The sequence below is a fragment of the Pongo abelii genome, chromosome 4, assembly GCF_028885655.2.
Source record: "Pongo abelii isolate AG06213 chromosome 4, NHGRI_mPonAbe1-v2.0_pri, whole genome shotgun sequence".
Taxonomy (NCBI): domain Eukaryota; kingdom Metazoa; phylum Chordata; class Mammalia; order Primates; family Hominidae; genus Pongo; species Pongo abelii.
Genome location: NC_071989.2, coordinates 102,582,984 through 102,610,254, shown reverse-complemented (window position 1 = coordinate 102,610,254; position 27,271 = coordinate 102,582,984). Strand labels below are relative to the sequence as shown.

The window sequence follows — 27,271 nt, the reverse complement described above, 5'->3', positions numbered from 1 at the left end:
GCTATTGGCTCAAATAGCTGAAATAATGAAGAGAAAATCAGAGAAAACTAAGAGGCAAGGAAAGACAGAAAACATATCAAAGTGCAAATAGATATTTGGATTTGACAAATCTAAGTCAGCTCTCATTTTAAGGACAGGAATAAAATATTTTAGAGACAAAGTGTGGCCTTTATTTGATCTTAAATCAGTGTTTCTCTCTATATATTTTTTCATATTCACTGCCCTAAGGAGAAAAATTTCACTTGAGAGAAATTAAATACTAAGGGATAAGATTTTCTCAGGGGATATTGAGCTTTAGAGGGCCACAAACATCTAAGATTTCTGTTGCTTCCCCCCCGCCCCACCTCAAGAACCAGTTTTTACTCCCTTGGGTGTCACATTGACCCCACTGTGAATGCATGCTCCAAATGAGGGTTAATACAAGTTCAACTACATTTACTTCTATACTCTTGGTGATAAAGTTTAGTTTGGATTTTCTGTAGTTCGCATATGATATGAATTATTCCCATAGGGAACTAGTCTGGAGAAAGAGCATTTGTGATCTCTATATAAAATTATTAACTATATTATAGTCCTATTAAAGGACAGGTGTTTGGCTTTATAGAGATCGAAGAATTTGATCTTCTCTCTTATGTAAACCCATATGAGGGTTTTCTTCTCTGTCCCAATTCCAAGGGTGCACTGTTGGAGAAGTCCAGAAGTCCACATGAGTTTGGACTAAGTAAGATAACTTCTGTCATTATGAGGGTTTGGTGGGTTTTGTCCATACATTGCATTGTATTTATAACTAATAGTTACTCTTTATATTTTTAATGAATATTATGTCAGAGATATAAACATATATTTCCTCAGGTTTCGTTACCTATTAGATCTTCACTGGTAGTGTTGGAGAAGGGAGAAAGGATTTATAATAGAGTGATTTAAAACAGTGAAGATAATTGTTCTACTGGCTGTTTTGCATGGCAAGTTACCCAGTTCACCATAGGTCAAAAAAAATTTTACTATTGTCATTTACCAATAATATGTAAATATATGATGTTTTATATCCCACGTAGCTATATATAAATAATCTTAATGCATTTTCCATAGTTAAATCATTCTATACAGTTCCTGCCAAGCATGCTTCAGGCAATTCTAAATGTTCGAAACAAGAATTTTTCATCCAGTGTTGTCATAAAATGTCAGCAAATTAAACAATAGTTCCCTTAGTCAATTAATCTTTTTGATTGAACTTAAAATAATAGATCACCAAGGTTAAAAGGAGTGCATTAATTACCACAAATTAATATACTGGTTGTATAAGAGAAGTGTTATATTTTGAAGTGATGTTAGTAGAGTGATGGCTATCACTCAGAAAGGTAATTCATAAATGTAGAAGTTTAGATAGCTACATTTTCTTCTTCTAATTAGGCAGCAACATTCAAAACTTAAAGAGGGTCAGTATGTATCTGGTTTTGTTTAAATTCTTTTTGTTTTGCTTTTATTATGTTTAATTAACACAAAATAATTGTACATATTTACGGCATATAGTGTGATATTTCCATACATGTATACAACGTGTAATGATCAAATCAGAGTAATTAGCATAAGCAGCACCTCGAACATTTATCATTTCTTTGTGTTGGGAACATTCAAAATCTTCTACCTATTTGAAAATATACAATAAGTTGTTGTTAATTATAGTCACCATATGCAGGTATTGAACACAAAACATATTCCTTCTATCTAGCTATACTTTTGTATGTGTTAACCTCTGGCTCTACCCTGTCCCCCCCTGCCCTTCTCAGCTAAATATTTTTAAATAGAGTTTTGTTCTTCTATGGCAAGAGCCTGTTGCATGCCTCAACCAAGAGGCTGATATTTTAAGAGAGCCCTTTAACCTAGGTTCTACTAGCTTAACTGAGTGTGCACTTTTTCCTTCATTTTTTAATTCTCAGAGTATCAGACTTCTACCACAGTTTTATTTCTGTCTTAAATCTTGGCTGATATGTAGTTAAAATGGAATGTTTACCATATAGACTCCAAACCTCCAAACAAAATGTAGAGGTCTGTTTTGTAAGACAGATGCTTAGACCTTGGAACACATTTCTCCACGGTGGAAATGTCATAGATCATGACATAGAATCATGTACAAAGCCTACTAGCTGTAGAATGGTAACATCACATGGAGAAAGTAGATTCAGTGGAATCCTGGCTTGGTGTTTGGAATGCCAGAACACATCTAACCCAAACCCAGCTTCAGGATAGTGCACCTTCCTAATGCAAAGATAAGGAGCCTGAAAGGTGGAGATTGTGTGGGCTTTTAATGGTGCAGATGAGGTCATAGAATGGTACAACTGGAAGGGAGGTTAGAGATTATTTTACAGGACAGGAGACTGAAGTGTTAAGAGGTAAAATGACTTGCTAACATAGTAACTCTCCTTTTCCCCCAGTGACTAGTAATGGAAGCTTCAAAGACAGCAACAATGGGAAGAAAGGTGAAGTTTGTAAGTTAAATTGTCCTTAATTAAGGGAAGCCAGGTGTCTGACATTGTCCTGTAGAATTCTAAGAGTGTAAAATTGGACTCCTGGTCCTTGGTATTTCCTGTTAAGGAATGTGTTGATCTGGGAAGGCTAGAATTGCCGACTTGATATAATAAGTGTGTACGCACCCTGCTTAGTGTTATTCCTGCAGTTTTAAGGAATAAATGTGTACCTTATGTTTTGATGAACTTTTCTATTAGTGGAAGTCACATCACACTATAGCTCCACAAAACACTGCAGAGATGTGTGTATAGTAATCACGAACTCTTAAAGAGTTCACTCTGTGTTTAAGTAAGGCATATTTTAGACAAGAAATATCATTTGGCCTCCAAGTAGTATAAATGACGCTTTTCCCAAAAGTAAATGTCGACTCATTAAGAATATATTTCCCAGGTTTCAAATATATATTTTCACTGAGTTGCTTAAACAGTTTAAACTACCTATATTGATCTATATTGATTAAATGGTAGCTAAGATGAACCTGTCCGTGGCCTAAATTTTCATTAGACTACATAAATGCCAGGAAAAAGTGTATGTATTTGAATTACTTAGAAAAACTGGTGACCCAGCTTCATTGTATTGCTGTCTTTCTAAATTTCCTTTAAAATTATATGGATCCAAATTATTCCAGCATAAAATTAAACAACATAATGGAATAGCATATTCCTTTACAAAGTAGTGGCAGTACTGAAATAATAATTTGGGCATATTTTGAGATGATATTTGAATTTGGAAGTTGTTGCCCACTTTGTTATTTAAATTATGTGAGGTATAGTTTGCTATACATTTGGTGCACAGATTTATTGTTATTGGAGATACTGGAATGGAGAAAGGTAAATCATCTGTATGAAATGCTTTGACATCCTTAAGTAGGGGGACCTGTGGATAATTTAGACTTGAATAATATTTGGCCACAACAACATAGGTTTTTGTTTCTGAGAACTACATAGTCCTTCAAAGTTTTTATCAGTATGAAAAAGTATTTAACTTAAAATTATTATTAGATAATATTCTAGACTGGATTTAAGAATAGGAGATAATTCACAAGAAGAAAATATTCCATCAGCGTTTGTCACAAATGCATGGCTCTCCAAAGGTACTGAAGGCATGTTTAATAAGACTTGGGTTCTGTTTCTAATTGGCTGGAATGTATAACCTAAGTTTAAGGAACTAGAAAATACAACAGATTATATACGGAAAAATGCCATTCGTCAGTACTTTTAATCCATTACTAGAGCTAGTGACAGGAAATAAACTCAGGCTGTTCTGCTCAAGATGCATTTCACTTGTCATTAAGAGGACTTCCCTCGTTTTCATGCACACTCAATAAAGCTGTGTTGAGTGGCTGACTCAGATGACTTCAGTGGCAAAACTTGAAGTTAAAGCTATACTATTGTAAGAGAAACCCCCAACAGCAGTATCAGATGAAGCTGAGAATAAATGTGATGTATCAGGCATCATAAAAAGGTGAATGGGGGATACATTTATGTCCCCCTCTGTCTGCTGTGAGATCCATACATAAGATTCACACTCATTATTCTCGTCATCTTAATGAGATCAGTGTGGGAACGTTTCTCTCCTTTCTCTCTTGACTGTCAGAAATGGGTTATTCCATTATTTCTCCTTCGTCTCTCTGCTTTTAAGGGACTAGTTATATTTTCTTGAAAGGCCAGTAAAAAATAAATGTACATCATCCCCCAAACTTGGATACCTTAGCTCATATTAAATTTTTTATAATACTTCTTCCAACTCTTGAGACATATTCTAATGTATCAGTAAAGACCATGACTGACAATCAAAAAAAAAAAAAAAAAAAAAAAAAGAAAGGCCAGAAATGTTAACTGGTTGCAGCAGGCAGCCCCAGAGTGTCGCATATAAATGCTTAAGGACTTTTGGTAGAGGCCACAACATTAGTCTCTCTCTTGCTCTTATTTTCTTTTTCTCTCATAAATGCTTTTATTTCCTTTTTGACTTTTGTTATTTGCTGTATTTCCTTTTTGACTTTTGTTATTTGACTTTTGTTATTTCCTAGAAAATAAGAGAAAAGATAATTTATCCATCTTTCCTGTATAAAGTACCTGAGTAATACCTCTGATGGCTCTCCCCCTTCTTATCGGGTTTGCTGCTGTAATTATTTTTTTCTTACACGGTCTTCCTAAACCAAGTCTGAATGCAATTAGTTCACGTGTCCATGCCATGCACAATCCCAGCCTTGAACTCAAAGAGGTAAACTTGGCAAGGGACCAACTTCTAATGCATTTTATCCTCAAATAAATTTCCAGATATGTCAAGAAACAGTCAGTGTTTACAATTAAAGCTGCTAAGAGATATTTTTTATCGTGTTTGTAGATGGTGAATTTCCTTAATCCTCAAGGACAATAACCAGAAATTATGGAAATATGATTTAAGTGATCTAGGTCTATTGATGATTATATCGTAACCACACTGTTTTTGGAAATGCTTTCCTTTACAGAAGAGGAATGTTAGAGGATTCCCTTTAACATGATTGAAGAATTTTAGAGTAGGCATTTTTAATATTTGCTGCCCTCTTAATTATTACTTGTTTAATGCACCACTGTTAGCACAGGGATTATGAGTTAATAAAAATGTCATAGTATTAGTGTATAAAACACTATATAATTTTCCCCAGGTAACGATTAACAGCATAAGGCTATATTAACAATATTCTTAGTGTACAGTTCCTAAATGTATTTGATTCTCATCTTTTAAAAAGTAATTTTACACTGAAATTCAGTAATAAAATATTGAGAGATTTAGTTAAGCTAGCTCATGGAAACTTCTTAGGTGTATGAATTTTTTCCAATGGTTTATATTATATTGTTATGTAAAATATCATTCTATTTTAAAATTAGTCTGAGAGTTTTAAATGTTGTCTTAACATTCATCAGAGAAACCTTATTGAGATTCACAAAGAGCTTGCTTATCTCATCATGGTGTTTGTTAAAGCAGTTGAAAAATAAAATTATTAAGCCATTAAGTCATGATTACGTCATGGTTTTGTTCACATAGATAATAGGTTTCCTTTTCCCTCTTTCTTCTTAAATAATGTCTTTCTGGCTTTGTTCCAGGGCTGCAGCAGGCTGTTAGTATCTTTATACCATCAGAATGAATGAGATATATCTGTATAAATTATTGATTCACTTGAGCCTACCTCGGTAATTCAGAGCTGAAAACTCTGGCAGCTTATCTAATAGAATGATATAACTAGCAGACTGAAGTTACCTACCACAGCAACAATTGCCAGTTGGGGGGTCAAATGCCCTTTGACCTTTATACCTGAACACCTGCAAATTGAGCTGTATCCCATTCAGAATTTTAAGAACAGGTTCATTGTCACAGGAAGTAGAGTTTGTTTCTTGAAGAAAATTATGCCAGTTCTAGTTCTGAATGAAAGACAAGGCCTTTATTACTCAAGGGATATTAGGGCTGACTGCTTTTTTGAGAAAACAAATTTGCTGTAACTTTATCTGTAATTTAGTCCTGAATGGGTGCAAATAGACTGCACATTGTATAGAGCAGAAAGAAGAAAATAGGGGTTTGTTAAAGCCATGTAAGGGCTATGTAACCATTATATTTCCGAGGGAAGTCTTATCAGAGTTGCGGGTTATAAGGGGGAATATTTTGGTTACATCCTTAGTATCAAACACCTGTTTAGAATTTTAGTTTAGAATGACATTGGAAAAGAACATTTTTCTGCCTGAAATAGTGGATGATGAAACACCCATCTCCTGAAAGTTGCTAGGTAGGCTTTGACATGGAGACTGCCCCATCCAGAAGCCACAGAAATGATTCAAGTCTGTACATGAGATTGAATGCTAGGCTTAGACCTAGTCGGACTATGTTGATTTGTTTCGCTTTTATAGAAAACCAGATTCATAGCTTTATATACTCTTTCCAATTGAAAAATAAATCCTATGAAATATTATTTGCATAAGAATTTGATTTAAACTTTGCCAATGCTGAAAGTAAGATGAATGTTTTGAGTAAGGGAGTAGAAAAAGCATACTTACCCTGATGAGCCTCCAGATCACACAGTATGGGGACTAATGGGTCCTACATTTTTATTTATTTATTGGAGAAATTCATCCCTCAAGTTGGTCACCTACTCCTTAGTCAGCGAGCTCGGTAATTGTCATAGAAACACTCATTTTTACAGTGTTATAGTTGATCACTGACATGGAACCAGACTAGGTAATCAAACATCTTAGCCATATGCTTGTTCTAAGTTCCAACCTAGTCAATTAGCACATTTTCTATTAAAAACTTGGTTGTAATAGGTCTTCATTAGCCAGCAGTTGCCATGATTGAATAGTTACTCAATTATTCCATTCCCCAACCTCATTTTCACTTCTTTTCAGACTCTAAGTAGGAATATTTCCAAGAACATTCATGATCCCCACCTCAAGCAAAATTCATGACCCCTACCTCAAACAAGCTGTTAGAGGTTGATCCAGGTTTTAACATTTAATTTTTCTTACTGTGTTTTGGCGTATATAACTAGGCCCTGGGGCTCTCCTTTCTTTTGTTTATTTCATAATGTCTAGTGTTTCTTCACTGAGTAAGGAGGGAGAAATAATCTATGGTAAAGGCCCATTATGCAGTAGATGAAGTGTCTCTAGAATGTGACTACTTTTCTATCCTTAAACCCATCCCATCTTCACCTTCCTCCAGTCCGCCTCCCAGACACCTGTCTGGGCATGTCATTATTCTGATATTACTTCCACTATCTTCATGACGGTCCCTGCCACCATCTGCCTGTGTCTACCACATTTCATGTCACTGAAACTCACCTGTCCCTTAAGACTTGTTCCCTGCAACTTTCAGGCTGTCAGCTAGATAATCTGATGATCATATCTGTTATCCAGCGGTGGGAATAAGGCCACCCCTAAATAGCATGTGCACATTTTATCACTGGCCTTGTGGACAGGGTATTTTTCATTTTCTTAGGCATCCAAGTTCTTATGTACAAGCAAGTGTAAAAGGTTGTAACTGAGATATCAGAGAGCAAATAGAGCAGTAGAGTAGCCCTCAGATAACACCAGGCAGGAAATTTCTGTTCCTAGCCACTCACAGGGGTGTCCTTCTTGATGAGAATTGTACCTCTTTCTTCATTATAAGATGATAAATATGAAACAACCTGGATGAGAATCTGTCATATGGGTTTTCTGAGCTGGGTAACCTCATTGCACCTTTCTTTATGCAATACAAAGTAAGCAAAAGCAGCTAACTGCCTAAGAAGTGTAACAAGCCACACTTGGCTTAAAAACACACAGTTGAACCTTCTCTGCGTAATGAAACATCATAACTGCAAATTTTCAGCCATCAGAATAGCACATGAAAAGAAAGAATAAAATCAAAGCCATACTAACATTCCTGCTACTGTCCATTCTCTGGAACACAGGAGAGTCCTTTCTAATGCATCCATCCTTGCCGACCAAGTCTTTGTGATTTAGATTTGTAGGCTGAATTCAATGTAAGAATATAAATTGTTTCCAGGATGACAGATTACAACTGGTTTCTCTCCCCCGCCCTACCTACCCACAACCCTCGTGTTCACCTTTATAACAATTTTTTTCCCCAAAAGTAATGTGGTTTAAAAATCATTTTAAGTTGCCCAACATAAATGATAAAATCAAATATTGGATTCACAAACAATAGCCTTTATTGGTTTGTGACAAGTGATCCATCTTTTTACATTAGTGCAGCTTTCTGAACCAGATTATTTTTCATAATTGATAATTTGTGAGTCATATATTTGTTATCTGTTCTTTTATGGCTTTGAAAATAGTGAACAATGCCAAAGATCACGAAGCTTTTATAAAGAAAATTATTTTAGCGTAGTTTATTGCCTGGCATTTTCTGAAAGTATGTTACCAATAAGTTTTGCAGAGAATGTAACAAAGATAAAAGTAACATCCCTTGCTAGAAAGAGACCTGATAGGTCTAGAATTCATACTGATAATAGGAATTTAGTTTTAGGAATTGTTCATATTTAGCATGAGAACAACAAAAATAGATACATTTAAAAAATGTTAAATATAGTCTGCAAGCTAAGAAAAATAGTTTTGTTACATATATGGGCAATTTTCCCAATACCTTGCTGTGAGCATTAAAATTACGCCAACAGAATAATGACACTATTTCTCACAATCAATAATTTTCATTGATTTTGATAGATAGCCTTAGGATAAGTATCCACCAACTATAATACAATTTTTTTCTTATTCAGTTTTATATTTTGTTCCTAAAACATCTAAAATGCAGTAGGAAAATTCTTACCCCTTGTTATGGTTTATAATTATGTTATAGGTAGAATTAAGGGCTACACATGAATTTATTTGCCCCAGGTAAATAATAATAAGGTCTTTAAAGTCTCTGTTGCCTAAGAGGGCAATATAAAAACTTTTTACCCTTAATTAATAATTATCTCACACACTCTAAACATTTTCACTAATTCTGTTCACAGTTTTACTGACTGAACAAAATATGAATCCGTTGGAAAAGTAACAATATAATTTACTCAGAACTATATGGGAAGAAAAGTATTTTTAGATGGATTAAATATTAATTTCACAGAAAACTTGTATGAATCTGCTTTTACAAATAATATTGTACTTTTTTCAATCTTTCTTAAAATTTTGGCTGAACAATTTAATTATAGAGAACCATTTCTATGAAAAAGATCACCTACTTAATTAAAATAAAATTAAGACCATTAATCATTGCCTAATTATATTATGATATGTACAATTAAACACTATATATAAAACATTTACTCTTCATGAGACTGCAATAGTAGGGAAAGAAAACACCTGTAGGTTAATACCTTCACTCCTACTTCTAAACATATGGATTCTATTACACACATTTATTACATCACCTAATTGCTTAAAATTCATACTTCAGTTGAGGGAAATGCTGAACAATGTACAGTTGTCTATAAATCAGAATAAACTCGCATATTTATTTCTAATAAATGCCTTTTCTTTGATGATTTTGTTATATGTGACCTCTTTAACTGAATTTCATCTAAGATTCTTCTAAATATTTCAAAAATATAATTAAAATGTTTATTATTCAAAACCAAAATCAAGTAGAAGAATAGTATTCTTTCCTTATGCAACCTGAACATGTGCTAAATTGTGTTTAAAATTAAGGGTGTGTGGAACATCTTTATCAGATTGGCAAACAGAATGTTTAAACTGTATAAATAGCAATATTAAAGATGGGTAACTTTCCTTTATGCATATCTTTAAAAATGTTGCCAGTGCGATTTAGCATCTCTAACACTGTGAAGAAGAATTTGCTGTACCTTTTCAGATGTTGTGTTGGCCTCATTTGTGGCATGTGCAGTGATAGTGGGATATGTTTATTTGTGCATATGGAGTGACAGATTGTTGATGTGTTTTAACCATAATATATTATTCAGTTTTGAAACCTACTCTCTTTAGAGTTGGAATTTCTTTATAATTGAAGGGAAAATGCATTTCTAATAACTTGCCTTATAGTTTTAAAGATCTGCATTTTTAAAGTGACTCAGCATATTTCATAAAATGTGGGCTGTTTTATAGATTAGTGAGAATTCAGTGTTAACTCGATGTATTCTTGCCAGTGAAAATCAGATTCCTTTATTGTAAGATGGACTAGTATCTGTGCTTCTTAACCAAAGTATTCAATATTTTCTTAAAGAAGAAATAGTTTAAAAATATATTACCTCTAAATTACTCTAAATATTGAATGTAGATAGTTCTGAACAAATAAATTTTGAAAGCTATGTGGAGTCAGGGATTATGTACACTGTACCCTTCCCCCACAACTGCTGCCTCACAAGGTTTGTTCAAACCACGGAAACTAATTCCAAATTTTGTGATTGATCACTCTACCAAAAACAATTAAAATTATCAGTATTAGTTCTATGTAGAATTTATATGGAGAATCTGCAGAGATTTAGAGGTATTATAATACATTATTGAGAGAGAAACGTTTCCCCTTCAGAAAAGCAATGTACATTATTCAGAAAGAAAAGAAACCTTCAAAAGATAAAGAGGGAAATAATGCAAAACTCTAAAACTAAATTGTAGTTTTAAAACAAAACCTGTCAATCCGTATCCCAGTGTGCAATATGCAGTCTTTACATGTTCCTGGGCTTAGCTACTTGTCAGTAAATAACTTACATGCCATTATATAAAATTGTTTACCTATTTTCCCCCTCCATGCTAATTGTCTTGTATGTCATTCTGCAGTTTAGCCTGTAGGTAGCAATCTTGCACCACAAAAGCTCTCCATTTACTCGCTTGCAGTGGAAAAGCTTACACCATTACAGATCTGTTAAATGTAAGCAGTGTTATTTGCATAAATTCCAGACTTTGATGATGGTCTGTGATCTTTGTAGCCTACCGATTACTTATGCAGTTTTTGGGCCTTAAAGTTCACGATTTTGCTCAGAGGTGACTTTACTTTGCATTGTGATCCTATATAGGTGGGAGACCGCAGAACGGTTGGGTGCATACCCTGGAATCTTGAAAATCATGAGGCCTCTTTCTGAAATGTAATGCTTTGTTTCTCATACAGCCATTCGGGTTTATTTTTTAATCCACAAATCTTCTAAAATAGAGAATAACATTTTGGTACTTATGTAGCAAAGATTACAAAAGCCGTGCTTCTGAAGTCAGTTACCCTCTCACATGCAATGAGGTCATGCTGTTACCATCTCAGATCCTTTACCAGCTTAGACCTATTTAATCTTACTTCTGTGAAGAAAAATTAAAAGCCAAAAGGACCAGCATTGTTTTTGTGACTAGTTATATTCAAATAATTACTGCAAAGTGCCATTGCTTATGTATTTTTTAAATGTGAAAGAATTTCCTTCTTTTTTTTGCAGCAGTTTTTTGGAATTATTGGCAGCATTGTATTAAACAATTGCAGAGCCTGTGTTCCATACCAAAAAGTACCTTTATTTCTAATTCATGGGTTGAAAATAGTACATGTTTTTAGGATTATAACTTTTGATGTATTTCAGAACGCTGGTCCTCTTTTTGTTAACATGGCTATCTGTCCAATTTTGATCCACTTTTGTTCCTTCATTCCTTCCTTTAACCCCATTGACCGTGTACCGACTCAGCTGCCAGGCACTGCTCTAGATTGGGACTCCAAACTGCTTACTACCTGACCCCTGTGAGACAGAGATGGAGGCAGGCTACAGAGGAGAGGAAACATTTGAGCTGGGCCCTAGAGGATGAATAGGAGTCAGATGGTAAACAATGGTAAACAAACATTTTAGGCAGAAGAAATAAATGGCACATATTTATTCATTAGTCCTACTAGAAAAGATTTTATTAGCACCCAAATAATAATCACTTCCAGAATAAAGTATCTGTTTTGTTATATTAACATGTTATTACTATTGAAATACCAATTAATAAAGTACCTATGAAAAAGTTTATATTTTATTATAATCATATGTTACTAAAGAAGGAAATAGATTTTAATTACACTAAAATCTTATCAATATATTTTAATTCACACCGATGAGTGTCTAATTCCATTATATTTTTGTGGAGTTCAAAAAAATTATAAACTCCCATTCCTGCATTATTCGCTTGCTACCAAAGAACCCATTGGATTTTTAGAAAATTGAGCCTTGTTTATTTCAGGAATCCTTTGAACAAATTGTTTCTGAATGATTGTATTTCTTAATATGGAAGATCATATTTTATATTAAATTATACTAATAAGAGGGAAAGGAACTAACCTTTTATCAAAACTATGTCAACATATTTCAAATTGTTAGTATCTTAAGTTTCAGATGTTGACATACGATTTCTTGAACAGTGGGATAATTTCTACAAAATAAGATGCACTGTATTGCTAATTTATTGACAAATTATTATTGGCAATAAATAAAAATTGAGGTAAATTATTTAATTATAAAATAATTTTATTTATTGCCAATAAATTAGCAATACAGTGCATCTTATTTTGCAGAAATTATCCCACAGTTCAAGAAATTGTATGTCATCAGCAACCACCTTTGTTAATAAAACTTCAACTACTTACTTTTCTGAAATTTGAAATTAATTCAATCATCATAAGAAACTTATGTCTGTTATTGCATTTGGAACCCGTCATGCCTACTTCTTATAATACCTGTGAAAGTTACAGAGTGCAATTTCAGGAACAAGAAGAGCTTATTGTTTATGAGGAGTAAGTAGGCTTTGATTCCATGGATCAGTAGTTATTAAAGCTGCAGCTGGTTCACAACAAATATTCACATCTTAAGTGGTTAGATAGAGAAGGCATTTTCTCAGAGGGTGACCCCCAAGGCTGTAGGGTAAGGGGAAAGCTCAGAAATAAGTAACTTGAGTGACTTGGAGGTTTTGAAGAGTCTGACAGACACTGTGACAAGAAAGCTAACTTTAATGGGGAAAGAGGCTTCTTTATTTCTTAATGTTACACATTTGATTTTAGATATTTATTTTTACAAGACATTCTGGTGATAAAACTCAATGATATATTCCTTTATTAAGTGTAGCTGATTTACATGTTGGTTATAATCAGATTCAGGAATAGTTTTAAATCATTATTTTTTTAGTTTGCTCTTTTCAACTCTGAAAATGTTCTTTCTATTAGCTACAAATGTAGATCATCTGTCAGCCCTCCTCTCCACCTGCTCACCACCCCCTCCCCAAACCAAGGCTTAGGAGGATACCAAGCAGGTGAAGGACATGCAGTCTCAAGAGATCAGTCTTATCTGAGCTAAATGACGCTGAAGTTGCAGATGAAAACAGAAGAGTGGAAAACAGGTGCTTGAGCAGGTGGGTTTGTGATCTTTTGCCATTACACTGGTTCTCATAGTTTTAGATAATCGTAAGAAGTAACAGAGTTTCCTCTGTTACAGAAACATCTGGGGCATCCTCACGACAGGAATTGACGCTGAGGGGTGATGAACTTGATTTGGTGGGGATATTTCCCTCTCTCTCAAATTTACACCCCCAACATATACACACACACACACACACACACACAGAGCTACCCACATTGCTGCTTCTTAATATGATCAATAAAGATTTTTACACCCTCCCACATCTCCCCAGATCCCTTCTTTTGTGTGGGAGACAGACAAAAGGCAAAGAATCCATCTTTGTTCTCTGTCAAGCCTCAGAGATCGCATTTCCAGAGGACTGAGATAGATACATCTCAGAGCTAAGTAAAACATCGGAAATTTGACCTTTTATTTTTTCATTTTCTCGGGAGATGTAGAAATACTCTTAGAAACAGAAGTATAGAAAAAGACTTAGAGCAGGTACTGCATAGGAAGATCAACTTTGTTTCTTTTTTAACAGCTAAAAGAATAAATGTGTTCCACTTTTGAGAAATGAATAATTGTTGCATTGATTAGTCAGAATGTAAGAGCCAGCTGCTTGGCAGAGCGCATGGAACTCTGAATAAGTTCTTAGAACAGTGCTTCTCAGCCTTTGATGTACATACATATCACCTGGGGATCCTGTTACAAGGCAGAGTGTAATTCAGTAGGAGAAGGGTAAAGTTTCTAGGTGATGCTGATGCTGTTTTATTAGAAAACAAAATGTCAGAGGTCTAGCACATAGGTTCGCAAATTTTAGCATGATTCAGAATCACCTGGAATGCTCTTACGAGCACAGAAATCTGGGCCCTGCTCCCAAGTTTTCCGATGCTGTCGGGTGGGAATGGGGCTCAATAATTTACATTTCTAACAAGCTTTCAAGTGTTGATGCTGATGCTGGTCCATGGAATATATTTTGAGAACCACTGTTCACTCTACTGGATGCTCATTAGAATTATCAAGGGTGCTTTAGAAGACCACACACACACACACACACACACACACGTACAGAGACACACACATACCAGAGACACACACGGACAATGCAGTGTCTGCCCCTCAATGATTCTGGTTTAATTGGTCTTGGATAGGGCAGAGGCATGGTGACTCAAATCCAACCCTCTTCAGGTTATTCTTTTTTAAAAAACTTTAATGTTTAGGGTGACATGTGTAGGTTTGTTATTATAGGTAAACTGCTTGTCACAGGGTTTTGGTATACAGATAATTCCATTACCCAGGTAGTAAGCATAGCACCTGATAGGTATTTTTTCTGATCCTTTCCCTCCTCCTATTCTACATTCTCACATAGGCCCCAGTGTGTGTTGTTTCCCTCCCTGTGTCCATGTGTTCCTGTTGTTCAGTTCCCACTTACAAGTGAGAACATGTGGTGCTTGGTTTTTTTGTTCCTTTGTTAGTTTGCTGAGGATAATGGCCTCCAGCTCCATCCATGTTGCTTCAGAGGACCTGATCTCATTCTTTTTATGGATGTGTAGTATTCCGTGCTGTGTATGTACTACATTTTCTTTATCCAGTACAGATGGGCATTTAGGTTGATTCCATGTCTTTGCTATTGTAAACAGTGCTGCAATGAGCATACATGTGCATATGTCTCTATGATAGAATGATTTATATTCCTTTGGGTATATACCCAATAGTGGGATTACTGGGCCGAATAGCAATTCTGTTTTAAGTTCTTTGAGGAATTGCCACACTGCTTTCCATGATAGCTGAACTAATTTACACTCCCACCAGCAGTATATAAACATTCCCTTTCCTCCACAACCTAACCAGCATCTGTTATTTTTTGACTTTTCAGTAATAGCCATTCTGACTGGTGTGAGATATCTCATTGTGGTTTTGATTTGCATTTCTCTAATGATTAGTGATGTTGAGCATTTTTTCATATGCTTCTTGGCCACATGCTTTTAAAAAGTGTCTGTTTGCAGCTGGGTGTGGTGCTCACCCCTGTAATGCCAGCACTTTGGAAGGCCAAGGAGGGTTGGTCACCTGGCCCCAGGAGTTTGAGGTCAGCCTGGGCAACATAGCAAAACCCTGTCTCTACAAAAAAATACAAAAATTAGCTGGGCATGGTGGCGTATACCTGTACCTGTAATCTCAGCTACTCAAGAAGCTGAGGCGGGAGAATTGTTTGAGCCCAGGAAGGGGAGGTTGCAGTGAGCTGAGATCATGCCATTGCACTCCAGCCTGGGTGACAGAGTGAGACCCTGTCTCAAAAACAAACAAAAAAAATGTTCATGTACTTTGCCCACATTTTAATCTGGTTGTGATATGGTTTGGCTGTGTCCCCACACAAATCTCATCTTAAATTGTAGCTCCCATAATCCCCACATGTCTTGGAGACAGTGGGAAGTAATTGAATCATGGGGGCCGGTTTTCCCATGGTGTCCTCGTGATAGTGAATAAGTGTCACGAGATCTGATGGTTTTATAAAGGGCAGTTTCTCTGCACACGCTCTTTTGCCTGCTGCCATGTAAGATGTGACGTTGCTCTTGCTTCACCTTCACCTTCACTATGATTGTGAGGCCTCCCTAGCCATGTGGAACTTTGAGCCCATTAAACCTCTTTTTCTTTATAAACTACCCAGTCTTGGGTATATCTTCATAGCAGTATGAAAATGGACTAATACAGGTTGCTTTTTGCTTATACATTTAAGTTCCTTATAGATTCTGGATATTAGATCTTTTGTCAGATACATAGTTTGCAAATATTTTCTACCATTCTGTACATTGTCTGTTTATTCTGTTGATAGTTTGTTTTGTTGTGCAGAAGCTCTTTAGTTTAATCAGGTTCTATTTGTCAATTTTTGTTTTTGTGCCCTCAGGTTATTCTAATGTGAAGTCAAACTAGAGGGCCCACTGGGTTTCTTCCAGGAAAGAATGTATAGCAAATTGGAAAAGGAAAAACTGAATAAAGAGAGGGAAGGAAAAGAAAAAAAGAGGAGACAGTCTCAAAAGATGGAAAAAAGAAACCAGAAATTGGTGTGGGAGGAAGGGAAAGAAATAGTAAAGATCTATTTTTAGAAAATCATCAATATAAAGCAAAACTTGTGAGTGCAAGAGGTTCAGAAAAGTGTTCCTACAGCCAGCAGTTGGAGAGCTGCTGGGATTCCATTGAGGCTGACATCCTGATGCCCTTCATTCCTTCTTACTCTTTCATTGCCTCCTGCATGACTCTTTACTTCCACAAGCCCAGAAAGAAAAGCAGGCTCTTAAAGGAGTACTCACAGGTTTTATTACTCTTAGAGTGGATGAGTGTAGCTGTAGAAGTAAATTAATAAAATGAATACAAATGAAATGTCCACATTTGTTGAAAAAAATGTAGATTTCCTTAACTCTCCAACTCCTTCTTTTAAAGAATGAAAATGGAAAGCCTTGTCAGTTCCCATCACTGAAATAAAATATAAGAGGAGGGTGGCTGCCTTTCTTTTTTCTTTTTCTTTTTCTTTTTTTTTTTTTTTTTTTTTTTTTTTGAGACAGAGTCTCACTCTTTTGCCCAGGCTGGAGTGCAATGGCGCGATCTCGGCTCACTGCAACCTCTGCCTCTGCCTTCAAGTGATTCTTCTGCCTCAGCCTCCCAAGTAGCTGGGATTACAGGCACCCGCCACTACACCCTGCTAATTTTTGTACTTTTAGTAGAGACAGGGTTTCACCATGTTAGTCAGGCTGGTCAAGAACTCCTGACCTCAGGTGATCCACCCGCCTCTACCTCCCAAAGTGTTGAGATTACAGGCATGAGCCACCACACCTGGCCAAGGGTGTCCTTTCACAGTCCTTTTTGGTACTTGGTGTCTATTCTACAGCCTGAGCAGCTGCTTCCAGCTAATCTACTGGAACATTTAGAGACACAGCAAAAACAAAACAAAACAAAAAACTACATTATTTTTGCAAAAACACAACCTTTCTCGCTACCTAATAAGTTAGTCAATTCGCCTTATTCAGATGCACTGGTCCCAAATTGCAAATTCCCAGAACTCTTCTCTACTATTGAACTCTTCTCTACTATTGTGTCCAGTTCAAAGCAATCTCTTACTTGCATTTATGTGACACTTCTAAACTTTTGTATCTTTAGCTTTAGTATTGACTATTTTGTTAGTGCTCTTCTTTTCTACATAAACCACTCTAAAATTCTTATAAAGAGACACAACTAATGGCCTCCAAAACATTGTTAACAATTCATTGTTTTTTTTTGAAAGATGTTTAAAATAAAACCTCACTAATTAGAACCAACCTTGAGGGAAAGCCTATTATCTAACCCCAACCTAACTTCCTAATCTTGGTCTTACATACAGTCCTTTCTTATCCCACCCATGTATTCCATCTTCTAGGACAGAGTTAGCAGACAAATCGCCTACATCCCATCACCTCTGATGCCCTTTCTTGTGGCAGACATTGTAAACTGATCACAACACATGTGCTTATACACATACACACGATTGTAATCCTCAAAAAACCACTCTATGTATCCATTACCAGTTGTTCAGAGTTGATTCTCAAGCTGTACTTGTTTGCCATTCCCTAATTCTTTGTGAACGTGTCTGTCTTCCCTTCTGAGTTTGAGTCTTTAAAGGATGGAGAACAGGTTGTATTTGTTAATTCTACTCAGGATGTGGTAGAGGGCTTTGTATGTATAGCAAATTGTCAATGTCGGTGAATTTTTGTTAAATTTTATCTTGTAGGCCAGTCTAGACTGATAAAAAATATATTTCATAGAATTGTTTATATATAAGTCTTATCTTTCATCCAATGGAAAGCAGAATATAGCCAAGTGGAATTACTGGGAATCAAGAATGTTTTCTCATTGTTTTTAATATTAATGGTATCGTTAAAATAAGAGAGTTCTCACATCCAAAGCAAATACTCTGTCCCCTGAAATCCTTTTTATGTTATTATAATTTTCTTCAGCAAACCCTTTTATCAGGGCAAAAAATCAATTGCAGCCTCTCTAAATTTTCACAAAGCCTGATTTAATAAAGTTTTCACTAATGGTCTTTTCTATATTATTTCTATCATGTTTCAGTAATAAAAAGCAGGTTACTAAAACCACTTTATATACTCCGTTGTGATATTCTACTGTCATGATTAGTAGATATATTATTTATTCATAAGATAGCATGCATCACATTCACTTTGAGGAAGAACATTCTAAAATAGTTGGATTTGCTCTATCCTTATCATATTGCAAAGATAAGAGGAAGGAATTGCTTGTGGCCCTTTATTCCTTGATGATTTTTTTCCTCAAACATATTACTAATTAATAACTTTGCTGAAAATCTAAATAAATCAGAAAGATGAAATAAAATGAGACATAGACAAGAAAAGATTGTTGTTGTTTTTTAGATGACACAATCCATATGTTAGCATTTAATGAAGAGCTTGTTTGCTTATGAAGTGAAACATGCCCTTTTTCATAGTCACAATCTATAGACCCAGTATGTGTGTGTGTAATTTTGATGTGGAAGGAAACATAAAATCAAGTAAGAAGCTTTCTTTGCTGGAATACTAATAGTCTCTCAATAAGTTTCCCTAATGTCTACAGGGGGAAAAAAAGACCTTAGCACCTTTTAATTTTGCAGCTGTTTTTACACTTTTATTTCCTCTTCTTTCCTCTCACATTTACACAAAAACCTTCTCAAGTCTCTTTTAAGCACTGCAGCAACTAAATCAATCCTAAGTGGCAACCACTTCTAACAGCGTTGCGTATGACTCTGTGTTAATTAGCTCCAGTAGATTATCCCCTGGTGTGTGGTGGGGTGTTGGTGGGAACTTTTCAATGTGCAGAGAGTGCTAAGGGTTTCATGTTTATTTTCATGTACTGAGGCAAATTCTCAGGATGTCTTCAAATTATCTCCTTGGGGGTGTTTTTCCTGAGTTAATCCTGACAGAATCTTTCTATCAGATATGCCCATCATCAAGAACAGTAGAACAGTGCACATACAGGAACCTCTGTGCTCAGGGCTGTATGCAAATTTAATGCCCAGCTCATTTCTGTTTCTCTTACATGGATGACAGACATATTAACAATGTGTTCCACATTTCCCTCTGGGAATCTAGTTGGATTCCTGAATGTATATGAGTGCATATATACATCCATTCGGAATGTGTTTTTGAATACAATGTGGGGAACATATATGCATAAAAATGTATCTATATATGTATATATAAGCACATTTATTATGAGTAATGTGGATATTGGGATGCATATGTGAAGATGGGAGTCAAGCTGCTCTTGATCAGAGATGTGTCTACATCCCAGGGAGACTAATGAGCTGCTGAAAAATGGATAGGGTGGAAGAACTGATAAACAAATCTATTCTGAATGTAATTCCACAGTGTTTGGGGTGGGAGTTGTGCCACTATGAAATGGTAAGTAGCAACAGCATAGAAAATCAGCTTTGTTTTTCAGCTGGTTTTAATGGAAAAAATTATATCCTAAGAGCTTTTCCAATCGAAATGCCAGTCTTCATGATTGACCATAAATTTGTGACTGAAGTTACCTTTGCTATCCTTGTATCTGAGATTATCAACATAAGTACTTTCTTGGCAACACCATTGTTTTATTTTCAGTGGCACCTTTCTGTCCTGGGGATATGCCTTTCTATTCCTGTTTCCATTCCCTGGGTGGACTGGGCTGGCAACCCTAGAAGTACAAGGGAAGGGCGCACCTACTCGTCACCTTTAAGCCTCGGTCACATGCCAAGCAGCCAGCTCTATGCTTTTCTATCTCCTTTGGCACCCCAGTGTCAAAGATGCTTCCCACATGGAGTACTTATTCTGTGCCAAGTATTTAGCTGCTGTATATGAAATGGCCAAGTGGTCACTAAGGGTGGTGTGCTCCATCAACAATTTCCCTTCCTCACCTTCCCCCCACCCCAAAATCCACCTCAAATAAACCTAGCTGCTCAGCAAAAACAGCTTGCTTAGTATCCAGATGCAACTTCAAAACAAATCGCTTATATTCCAGATAGCAATACCACCTTTATAGAAATTAGGAGATATTGTTGTCTAGACTATATTGCAAATATTATATGATTTCATTCTTACAAGAGTACTTGTGTCTCATGGTAGAACTCCATTTTAGGAGTGAAAACTAAGTCCAATGAGATTAAATCACTTGCCCAATAACACATAGGTGGTAAGCCCTGATAAATCCAGCTCTTTGATTACTAAGTGTGATGATCTTTTCCTCTCCTAACCCAAAACCAGACATAAAGAAAAAAAAATGGTGTTATATGAAAAGGGTGAGAACCTTGAAACATCTAGAGCACCAGAGGAGAGTAAAAGTCCCAATCAAGCCATCCCAACAGTGGTTAAAATCTCTTCTCACATTCTGAACTCTTCTCTTGGAAGATCTAAACAAAGCCTTTCTCACACCCATCTTCCCAGGCCCCTACTATTGCAACTAAGGAATGAGAAAAGAGAGGAGAAGCTATTTGTTGTCTCTCTGTTCCTCGCTCTGTATATCTCAGTCTTCTCAGTTTTGTCCTGTTTCTTCTATGAATACAGTGTTGCATTCCTAAAGAAGGTCTTCTCTTTACTGTTTCTTCCATTGTCAGACTTACTTAGATGGCTCCAAGAATCCCCCTGAGAGCTGGGGGAAAGGAGGATTTTTTTTTTTCCAGCTACGCTGAGTCTAAGATGAGTGTCACTTTGAACCCAGCCCTGTTTTAGCATATGGGATTCATTGATGGTGATTCCAGGTTAATTCAAAGGACAGGGCTCTGTATCCTCTGTGGTGTCACATGCAACTGTATTTCCGGTGCTTTGCCTGAGGTCATTGCTCTAGATCACTAATTATCACCAGAGGACATAATTAAATACTGAACTGAGGGTATCGAAAGTCCTAGAATTTGATTTGTGAATTAGTTTCTTTCAATTAAGGCAAATGAATATTTATTGAGCATATATTATATGCTAGGCAGTGTGCAAATGTCATCATGTGATCTTTATAGTCATCTTTTAAAGAAGGTGCTGTTATTTTAGCATTTCATGGAAGAGAAAAATCAAAGATCTAAAAGAAAATTTGCCTGAGATCACACAGTGAGGAAGTGCCAGAGCCAGGCTTCAAATCCATCGTTTCGGTTTGCTTTGCAATGCTTCCCAGATACTTCATCATCAGTAGAAGAGAGAATGTGCATCCCAGGGAGGTTTGGGTGGGCCCAGCCTGAGAGGGATCATGGTGGGCAAGAATTATTTTTGAAGTCTCTTATATTATTTTTAAATATATATGACTTAGACATTCTATTCTGAGCCATTTTCTTGTTTATTTTATATCTTTTTAATATTACTACCAAGAAAAAATATTCTATTTTATTGAGCCTTTTCTCTGCATACCCTCAGCAAACTGCTGTGTCAACCCTGGAGTTTTTTAGTATTCCAGTGTGAAAACTTGACAGCAGGGAAAATACTACATATTGGCTTAATGAGCTCCTAATCTGGGTGAGTAGGTAAAGCAGAATCTGGGAGTAATGTGATGTATATGTAAGCACATGGCTACAGTTGATTATAAAATTTTGTGGATATTCAGTGGAGATAGCTTCAACTTGGCGGAAATAGAAAAGTACCAGTATGGGAAAAAAACTGAAACATATTTCTGAAGGTGAATTTTGACCTTTTGTACTTCTCTGTGAGCTTACTGACCATAGGGATGGTATCTGATGGGAGTATTTATCTCTGTGTTCCAGCACATGGCCTGGTTGATCAGTTCATGCATTGGTTGGTTGGTTGATTAATGAGCAAAAAAGCATAGATATTCACAATATTCTGGCTTAGACAATTTCAGAGACGTTAAATATTCTGGGACTAATAGTGGGAAAAATTATAATGGAATATGGTCTTTAATTGCACTATACTACTTAGAGAATTTTAACACCAAGACCTCTGAGGATCCCTTCAGTCCAATCAGTCCACATCTGCCCCTGGCTACCCGATCATCATCCTCCTTGCCCAGCATCATCTTGTTGCCTTTTCTATGCCAAAATCCCTCACATCTACTCAAAATATATACTCTAAAACTCTCTGAATGTTATGCTTGCAACAGGACAACCATGCATTTAATACATTTATTTGTCCACTCAACATTTATCTATGGAGCACTTCCTATGTATCTGGCTAGATAGTGCTGGATGCTAAGAAGCAGATCTACTAATATGATAGAGAATTTCACGTTCAAATGGGTAAAGACTTAAGGTATGTACTGAGATGCCTTCTCTGCCCAGACTTTTCCAGTGCATTGTATGGGAGTTTCTGGAAATAGCATTCCAGTATTGTTCTCTGACTCTAGTGCAGTGAGCCTAATAACTTAGTTGCATCTTCTCAGAGATCCAGGAGGAAGGTATTGGTTCTACATATCTCCCACATGTCCTCCATATCATAGGAATTTGCAGTTGAGACATTTTCAGTTATAAGAATACTATCATGAGACTTTATATTGACTTCAAGTAACTCTTATGTATCAATTCACTATGAAGCACAGCTAAACTGAAACAGCAGCTAAATGACTGTCCTTTTGGAATTAGGGTTAACACCTCTGCCTTAATGAAACTTTTATAACTTACATAATATTCTGGCAGGAAAGATGCTGGGTAAGTGTAAAGTACGATGATGGCTGTTGCTGTTGCTTCTGTGACATTTGGACAACTTAAACCATATGGCCTAAATGTAACTCTAGATAAATGTATAATTTTAGGTTGATTTTGTTTCAGAGCACTTGGAGTTCTGTTTGAATTAAGAGCCAAATCAAATCCAAGAAACAGGTGTATTTCCAAAAAATGGAAGGGATGTGCATTGCCAATGACCCAGTCAACAGATCACTGCTTTAAATCAAATAGTGGTATGTGAAGGAATGTCTAAATATCATTGCCACAAGTTCTGTCCAAGAGCAGTTCCTCAGAATGTCTGCTTTTCTGACTCCTGGCAAGTGTAGTTGAATATATAAATTAATACTTTAGCCTTATGTGAGCATGAAGAATAATCTGACCTGGGAGCCTTAGTAGGGCTCATTCTACTTTAAGAGATGACTGTCAATTAACCAGTATCCCTGTCTCTCATCTTTACCCTGAAACCCAAGTGCTTCAGATTTTAGATATTTGCATTTTCATCCCTCTGACATGAAAGATACTTAAAGAAAACTAGCTCCAGATATGCGCAAGAAAGCTCAACTCTTTTAACCTAAGTTGGGCTTATACCATGTACCAGGCTTTGTTCTAAGGACTCTAGAAATAGTAACTCATTTAAGTATAATAACAATCTCTTTTTTTTTATTTTATTTTATTTTATTTTATTTTATTTTATTTATTTATTTATTTTTTATTATTACTATTATTATTATTATACTTTAGGCTCTATGGTACATGTGCGCAACGTGCAGGTAACTTACATATGTATACATGTGCCATGCTGGTGCGCTGCACCCACCAACTCGTCATCTAGCATTAGGTATATCTCCCAATGCTATCCCTCCCCCATCCCCCCACCCCACAACAGTCCCTGAAGTCTGATGTTCCCCTTCCTGTGTCCATGTGTTTTCATTGTTCAGTTCCCACCTATGAGTGAGAATATGCGGTGTTTGGTTTTTTGTTCTTGCGATAGTTTACTGAGAATGATGATTTCCAGTTTCATCCATGTCCCTACAAAGGACACGAACTCATCATTTTTTATGGCTGCATAGTATTCCATGGTGTATATGTGCCACATTTCCTTAATCCAGTCTATCATTGTTGGACATTTGGGTTGGTTCCAAGTCTTTGCTATTGTGAATAATGCTGCAATAAACATACGTGTGCATGTGTCTTTATAGCAGCATGATTTATCGTCCTTTGGGTATATACCCAGTAATGGGATGGCTGGGTCAAATGGAATTTCTAGTTCTAGATCCCTGAGGAATCGCCACACTGACTTCCACAAGGGTTGAACTAGTTTACAGTCCCACCAACAGTGTAAAAGTGTTCCTATTTCTCCACATCCTCTCCAGCACCTGTTGTTTCCTGACTTTTTAATGATTGCCATTCTAACTGGTGTGAGATGGTATCTCATTGTGGTTTTGATTTGCATTTCTCTGATGGCCAGTGATGTTGAGCATTTTTTCATGTGTTTTTTGGCTGCATAAATGTCTTCTTTTGAGAAGTGTCTGTTCATATCCTTCGCCCACTTTTTGATGGGGTTGTTTGTTTTTTTCTTGTAAATTTGTTGGAGTTCATTGTAGATTCTGGATATTAGCCCTTTGTCAGACGAGTAGGTTGCGAAAATTTTCTCCCATTTTGTAGGTTGCCTGTTCACTCTGATGGTAGTTTCCTTTGCTGTGCAGAAGCTCTTGAGTTTAATTAGATCCCATTTGTCAATTTTGGCTTTTGTTGCCATTGCTTTTGGTGTTTTAGACATGAAGTCCTTGCCCATGCCTATGTCCTGAATGGTAATGCCTAGGTTTTCTTCTAGGGTTTTTATGGTTTTAGGTCTAACATGTAAGTCTTTAATCCATCTTGAATTGATTTTTGTATAAGGTGTAAGGAAGGGATCCAGTTTCAGCTTTCTACATATGGCTAGCCAGTTTTCCCAGCACCATTTATTAAATAGGGAATCCTTTCCCCATTTCTTGTTTTTCTCAGGTTTGTCAAAGATCAGATAGTTGTAGATATGTGGCATTATTTCTGACGGCTCTGTTCTGTTCCATTGATCTATATCTCTGTTTTGGTACCAGTACCATGCTGTTTTGGTTACTGTAGCCTTGTAGTATAGTTTGAAGTCAGGTAGTGTGATGCCTCCAGCTTTGTTCTTTTGGCTTAGGATTGACTTGGCGATGCGGGCTCTTTTTTGGTTCCATATGAACTTTAAAGTAGTTTTTTCCAATTCTGTGAAGAAAGTCATTGGTAACTTGATGGGGATGGCATTGAATCTGTAAATTACCTTGGGAAGGATGGCCATTTTCATGATATTGATTCTTCCTACCCATGAGCATGGAATGTTCTTCCATTTGTTTGTATCCTCTTTTATTTCCTTGAGCAGTGGTTTGTAGTTCTCCTTGAAGAGGTCCTTCACATCCCTTGTAAGTTGGATTCCTAGGTATTTTATTCTCTTTGAAGCAATTGTGAATGGGAGTTCACTCATGATTTGGCTCTCTGTTTGTCTGTTATTGATGTATAAGAATGCTTGTGATTTTTGCCCATTGATTTTGTATCCTGAGACTTTGCTGAAGTTGCTTATCAGCTTAAGGAGATTTTGGGCTGAGACAATGGGGTTTTCTAGATATACTATCATGTCATCTATAAACAGGGACAATTTGACTTCCTCTTTTCCTACTTGAATACCCTTGATTTCCTTCTCCTGCCTAATTGCCCTGGCCAGAACTTCCAACACTATGTTGAATAGAAGTGGTGAGAGAGGGCATCCCTGTCTTGTGCCAGTTTTCAAAGGGAATGCTTCCAGTTTTTGCCCATTCAGTATGATATTGGCTGTGGGTTTGTCATAAATAGCTCTTATTATTTTGAGATACGTCCCATCAATACCTAATTTATTGAGAGTTTTTAGCATGAAGGGTTGTTGAATTTTGTCAAAGGCCTTTTCTGCATCTATTGAGATAATCATGTGGTTTTTGTCTTTGGTTCTGTTTATATGCTGGATTACATTTATTGATTTGCGTATATTGAACCAGCCTTGCATCCCAGGGATGAAGCCCACTTGATCATGGTGGATAAGCTTTTTGATGTGCTGCTGGATTCTGTTTGCCAGTATTTTATTGAGGATTTTTGCATCAATGTTCATCAAGGATATTGGTCTAAAATTCTCTTTTTTTGTTGTGTCTCTGCCAGGCTTTGGTACAATCTCATATGGTAGTTACTCTATTATCTTCACTTTACAGATCAAGAGACCAAGGGGCAGAGGAGTGAAGTAATTCGTCTAGGGATCCATAACTCTGAAGTAGTGAATCTCAGATTCTTAACCAAACATGCTAGTTCCCTGTGTCATTTTTATTTTGCTTTGTTTTGTTTGTTTGAGACAGGGTGTTGCACTGTTGCCCAGGCTGGAGTGCAGTGGCATGAACATGGCTCACTGCAGTTTCAATCTCCTGGGCTGAAGTGATCCTCCTACCTCAGCCTCCCGAGCATCTGGGACTACAGGTGTGCACCACCATGCCCTGGCTAATGTTTTTTTTATTTTTAGTAGAGGTGAGGTCTTGCTATGTTTCCCAGGCTGGTCTGGAACTTGTGTTCTCAAGTGATCCTCCCACCTTGGCCTCCCAAAGTGCTGGGATTACAGGTGTGAGTCACTGCACAGGGCCTCCCTGTGTTCTTAACCACTGTGCTCTACTGCTTGCCCTACCTGAGAGAGTGACTCATTTTTGCTTCTGTCAAACCCATAGAATCTTCCTGGAAAGAGATTAAAAGTCAGATATTTCAACAAGATTTGGTTTTAGGGAAGGGGTAAAAACAAACAAACAATGCTCTAAGATTGGCATTACTAATGGTCCTCTATATAACAGAACATATTCCCAATTAAAACCTCTTTGCTTTCATCTTGCCCTTTTGTCTAAGAAAAGCGAAGATGTTATAAATAGGAAATTGCAAATTTTATCAGCTGTGGTTTATACAAGAAACTACGGTTCTGCTTAGGACAAAACTATGGGCAATCAGGTGGGTCTTTTAAATCTATTCCCAAGACAAAGGCTCAGACTGTGAAATCATGCAATCACTAGGGAAAGGGAATTTCATAGTATAAATCTTCCAGCATTAAATCTCAACCCCGCGTATCTTTATAAAGAATCTAAGTTGATTTCAGCCACCATGGTAACTAGAAAAGCACAGGAGACTGAAGAAGGTGAAGAAATATAGCAATGAAAACTCCTCAACTCCTTAAG

At 36.5% G+C, this 27,271-nt stretch overlaps 1 protein-coding gene across 18 annotated transcripts in view; it reads left to right on the top strand.

The window, feature by feature from the left end:
- The window catches only part of MCTP1 (multiple C2 and transmembrane domain containing 1), a 607,542-nt gene that overhangs the window by 448,277 nt on the left and 131,994 nt on the right, over nucleotides 1-27,271 (top strand). Inside the window, exon 18 of one of the 18 annotated variants that reach the window (XM_054556463.2) lies at nucleotides 13,174-16,314. The exons of the other annotated variants lie outside the window; for them this stretch is intronic. Within the exon in view, the coding sequence (XP_054412438.1) occupies nucleotides 13,174-13,185 (12 nt within the window). The 3' untranslated portion in view covers nucleotides 13,186-16,314. Of the gene's footprint in view, nucleotides 1-13,173; nucleotides 16,315-27,271 lie in introns of those variants that run through there. 18 annotated transcript variants of the gene reach the window in all.